Raw genomic sequence first — 5,075 nt, 5'->3', positions numbered from 1 at the left:
ATAAACTATAAAGAGAGCTAATCGTTACAATTGAAGATTGCAACGATTTTTGTCGGAAGTTGCTTATAATACTGTTCGTCATAATTTCTAATGTTCCTATGTTTGCGAGTCTGTGCAACTCATTTGTGCTAAACCAGGGAGGACGCTTCAAAATCATTTTCAGAATTTTATTCTGAATCCTTTGAAGCGTTTTCTTCCTAGTAGCACAACAACTTGCCCAGACTGGAACTGCATATAGCATTGCTGGTCTAAATATTTGTTTATAAATTAATAGTTTGTTGAGTCCATCGCTTGGTTAGTGATGAAAGCTTAACTTCGAGTCAGCAGCTGCAAATTTCCTGCCAGATCATCAGTTTCCGTGTGAATTTATCGACATAAAAAATTTGCATTTGCACGGGACATCACCCCGTACTGTGGCTAGATTAAATGTTTGTCCGGGAATCGATTAGAAATCTATCTCCATTCCATCCATCGCAAAAACTTTTACCCCATTTACCACTGAAACAATTGTATTTTCCAAACAAATCGCTGTCAAAATCCAAATCCTACAACTAGACGTGCCACAACATAAATGGAGTAGCCGGATTCTAAGCCTTTTTTGTAAGCACATGGTGAAAGTTTCACATAAATATACCAAGGTATATCTAATAGGACATGTTTTCTATATGGACATATAAAAAAGGGAAAAGCAATAGAAAATGACGGAACTATGCTCATTGTTCTGAAACGACTCAGGTTTGTATAGTGTTTACGATTGAGCTTTTTCTGGAATTCAATTATTCGTAAAAACAGAGAAAAGTTGAATAATGGAGAACCACAGAGCTGCAAAATTATGTTTAATAATTTCAAAGTACCGCAATGTTCCTCGCACATGGTGCAGAAAAAATTTCCCAAATCAAAAAAAAACATTATGAAACATTCAGTTCAAAACCTCTGTAGTCAAAGCAATATATACTCATTACTCTTAAAGCATTGATCAAATGCGCGAAAAAGATTACATGTGCAATGTAATGAACAAGAACCAAATGATTGAAGTGCTTCGTTTCATTCAGCAAACACTTACAACGCCAATTGCTCCCTCATGTACCATTGCCATTATACATGCATTATTCAGTAATTAGCCCGAGAGGGTTTCCAAAAATTTATTACTTGCTACAATATACTCACAAAGCAGCAACACGACACTGATGTTGATGAACACCATCTCACCCCAGTCCTTGCCGGCAACCAGCAGGTAAACGTCCCGGAGTATCAGCGTAGTCAGCTCCATGACAAAGACGACCCCGTACGGGTAGATCAACCGGCTGCACTCCTGCAAACGGACGGCAGATGGGCAAACGTTTCGCAGTTAGTTATGTTATGTACATTCAACCGAAAACAGTCCATTCACCTTAAATACTCCAATTATGAGCACCACACTTGCCATCAGCCAGGCTGCTCCCAGTATCAGCATCGGTATGCCGGAGAAGCGAAAATTGTACCCTAGCGAACCAATAAAAAAAAACAGACGAGAGAAACACCGTCATAAATGGCAACCGAGAAACATTTTGCGCGGAACCACCAAATCGGATTAACGACTGCACTGCTAACTACGAGTAACTTACACTCCTCTAACGGGTAATGGTAATTCAGTCTAGTGAAGAGCACGCTCACTAGGGCAAACAAGATGCTAACCATCGCGATAGCATAACCATGAAACTTGATGAAGAACCGTAAGAATCGATCCATCGCGAGACTCTCAGCTGTGCGGCGAACAGCCAGTGCACGACGAGCGATGAACTTCTGCGTCTCTTTTCTCGCTATACCACTGACTGCTGCTGCCGCTGTTGGTTGGTCGTTGGACGGTGATTACTTTCACGAAACGGTTTTTCGCTTTCCGTCTACTTTCTGACGGCCGCCAGGTCTTTTCTCTTTTTTTCCCCGAACACCGATCGGTGGGTCGTCCGCCGCGCTGGTTTGTCTACTTTTGTGTTGGTGACACAAATCTGACGATTTCACATCCGCTTTTCCATCAATTCGATTCGATTCGTCGGACCCTTGTCAAATCTTCAGCTAAATCACACGTCACGAAGATTACCAAGGATTTTTAACTGTTCGATCAAAAGACGCAAACAACAAAAGCACAAGTATTCGAATATTGATCAAATATCAGGCGAAGAAATGTTCCACTGAATCACTAGTGATCACTGCAACACACCTTCACTGCTCGCTGGTTGCTCTGAAATTGACTCATACTCTCACTGGCACCGCAATTTGGACACCTGAGGTGCTGAGGCTGAGCTGAGCTACAACACGGTATGATCGAATGTTGCGCACATCTTCGGACCGTTCCGCGCACGGCTGTTACGATGTTGATTTAAGGTTTCTTGAGTGGCGTATGCATGCATGTCGAACTACAATGGGCGTTGCGTAAATACAATAAATTAATATTCGCACTGGATTAGGAACGCGTTATAGCATCCAATACTCGATAGACGGTGCATTGACTCCTAATCTCGCACCTGCCTTGCGGGACGTCATCTACGAATTGAATTCTCCCCAAAAAATGATTTTTTAGTATAAACACATATACACATTTGGTTTTATTTGGTAAACATACAGTACACAAGTAATGATGAAATAGTCATCCAGTAAAATTTCATTCGGAACACACTTACGACTTTTGTGCTCAAAAGTATATGGCACTTACAAAATCAATCCACGATGGTAACTCGGTTGAAACTGTCCTCCGCGGATGCGTTCCGGTCAAATCGAACAAAATTATCATCCGTCCTGATAATAGGATCAACGTCAAACAGTTTTATCAGTGCTAGTATGCTTAGAATTACGTATGGGATGATAACTGTCGATAGAGATTCGTTTGTATTAATTCCAACTAGAAAATAGCGACACGTGCTGATGTACTCACACAATAGAAAGGGTAGACTAAAGTTGAAAAACACCGATTTGTACCAGGCGTACTGATTGATGATCAAATAAAGGTCCCGAAGAATCACCAGGAACAAGTCAAGTATAAATAGTACCGAGAAAGGGTACAAATACGTTTTCTTTTCCTAAAAATTGGAATTCAAAGTTTAGTTCGATTAATGATAGGAAGAAATTTTGTTATTTACCTTAAAAATGCCGACAATTAGTAGCGAGTTTGCCATCATCCATGCGAGGCCAAAAATAAGCGCAGGTATGCCAGTGTAACGTAGATCGTATACTAAAATAAACGAGAAACATTTGAATTGCCAATGAAACGACAAAATAGTGTAACAATTAAACACAAAATTTTCTTATATTCGTATTACAGCGAACGAAAATTCAAAGTCTGCTCTCCAATTTTCACCCTACCTTTGAAATAAATGTAAATGTAAACGGGTTCAAATGATTGGAAGGGTGGCAACGGGAATCGGGTAAAAGTGGGCTTAACACCCCCTGAATATAAACAAAACATCTCCCAGTGCTCTCCCCCATGAGTCACAGAGCGACGCACATACTTACACTCTTCCCAACTGTCGTGGTGCAGGTGACTGGTGAAAATGGAGGTAAACAAAATCGTCAGAGCACTGCTCGCTACGGCAATGCAATAGCCGTGAAATTTAATGAAGAACCGTAAGAATTTATCCATCGTCCGGCTGCACGGAAAGGTGATAAGATTAATAAAGTGCTGTTTTGCACGATACACAATCTTTAATTCGACGGCTGAACTTGCAGACACACAAAAAAGCACACAGCGGTATGTACTTACTTTGACTTGCTACAAGGACGTCCAACCTGCCAATGCTTTCTTTTGCGTCGCTCTCTCCGCAGAGCGTATATAGTCCGGTTCTGTGAGATGCTCCGCGCGGTTCGATTTTGACAGATCGCATGCTCTCTCACGAACGAAACACGCGAGAGCGAACCATCGAACCTGTCAGGAGCCGATTGTTGCGGCTGTGCTGTAGCAGTGGATGAGTATACCATAATTTGATTGTTGCGTGTTGCATGGGTAGATGTCACTGCCCTTATGTGACAAACTTGGGAGTACTGCGTTAATAAACTGCTTTGCGATTGTGGCTCGATTGAATCCGACTTCTGTTTAATTTATTTTCCATTATTGAGAATGCAAATCACATTCGTTCGAAAAAGCGATCATTTTAACCCTTACATGCATACTGTTGCCATTTGGCAACATGCCGAATTTTGTGATATAAAGCCCAAACAAGAGGTATAGATCGTATCTATTCCGAAAAATTAGTAGAATAAGGCTGATTAGTGAGTGCAACCGATTAATTGTACACCGAGTAAGCAAAAAAAGTTTGGCAACCCTGCTCGTGATGCAGCCGCTATTTTCTTGCCTCCGCGAAAATTTTCGAAAGTAGTATATATTTCTCGATTTTTTTTTTGGTAAACCGGAGTGTCTATTATATGGTATCAAGTTTCAGTAACGAAACAAACCAAAGTTTAAAATAAAACGGACTCTTTTCGTCGAAAATCGTTTTTTTTTTAAAAAAAGTTCGATTGAACATAATCTCAAAGTGCAAAAACCGACCGCGTCGCTTTCTTCCGTCGCGAATCCGACTTCCAAAAAGTCCTATACTGCCTGTGGGAGTATCACTTTATGGCTAAGGATATTTCTGCGACCTGTGGACAGGAAGAACCAACAAAGGGAGGTGCAAAGAAACGCTGCAAGCGTAAAGATCCAACCATTGGGTGGATCCTCTGTGACCAATGCGATAAGTGGTTTCACGCAGATTGTACACATATCAGTAACCAACTTCTTCAGGACATACATAATTTCTGATACTTCTGTGAGCAGTGCTCTCTCCGCGGAACACTTGTTCAAAAGCAGGCACCAGCTTCTTGTTCGACTAGCAGTGACCTCGTAAAGATCACGGACACAATCAGCGAACTGTCGGCGAAACTTGCTGTACTGCAATCTGAAGTGGAAACCTAACATCGAACCTGAAAAAAGCAAGCCGATAAAGTCAACTTTGTAGAAGTCAACTAGTTTCCTCGGATAAGTTGCATGACAGAATTATAGCACAACGAGAACTGGTCACTAACGTCGAGAAGAAGCTTGAAGTGATTGAATCTGGTGCGGGATTGGC

General features: G+C 41.3%; 1 protein-coding gene across 1 annotated transcript; it reads right to left on the bottom strand.

Moving 5' to 3' along the window:
* Positions 1-2,577: 2,577 nt before the first annotated feature.
* Positions 2,578-3,948, bottom strand: LOC131688333 (uncharacterized). The gene is made up of 5 exons (XM_058972535.1): positions 3,734-3,948; positions 3,487-3,620; positions 3,114-3,205; positions 2,909-3,053; positions 2,578-2,842 (listed from the first exon to the last, which is right to left on the bottom strand). Exons 1-5 carry the CDS (start codon positions 3,946-3,948, stop codon positions 2,694-2,696), a joined length of 735 nt encoding a protein of 244 aa, XP_058828518.1. The 3' UTR covers positions 2,578-2,693.
* Positions 3,949-5,075: the final 1,127 nt, after the last annotated feature.

This window comes from Topomyia yanbarensis, chromosome 3 (assembly GCF_030247195.1).
Source record: "Topomyia yanbarensis strain Yona2022 chromosome 3, ASM3024719v1, whole genome shotgun sequence".
Taxonomy (NCBI): domain Eukaryota; kingdom Metazoa; phylum Arthropoda; class Insecta; order Diptera; family Culicidae; genus Topomyia; species Topomyia yanbarensis.
This window is presented reverse-complemented; position numbering and strand designations above follow the sequence as displayed.

Excerpts from the sequence above, each read along its gene's own strand:
- LOC131688333 (XM_058972535.1), bottom strand. The coding sequence starts at position 3,948 with ATGGTATACTCATCCACTGCTACAGCACAGCCGCAACAATCGGCTCCT. Across the intron at positions 3,206-3,486 it reads CCACGACAGTTGGGAAGAGT|TATACGATCTACGTTACACT; the intron begins GTAAGTATGTGC and ends CGTTTATTTTAG. Across the intron at positions 3,054-3,113 it reads TAATTGTCGGCATTTTTAAG|GAAAAGAAAACGTATTTGTA; the intron begins GTAAATAACAAA and ends TCCAATTTTTAG.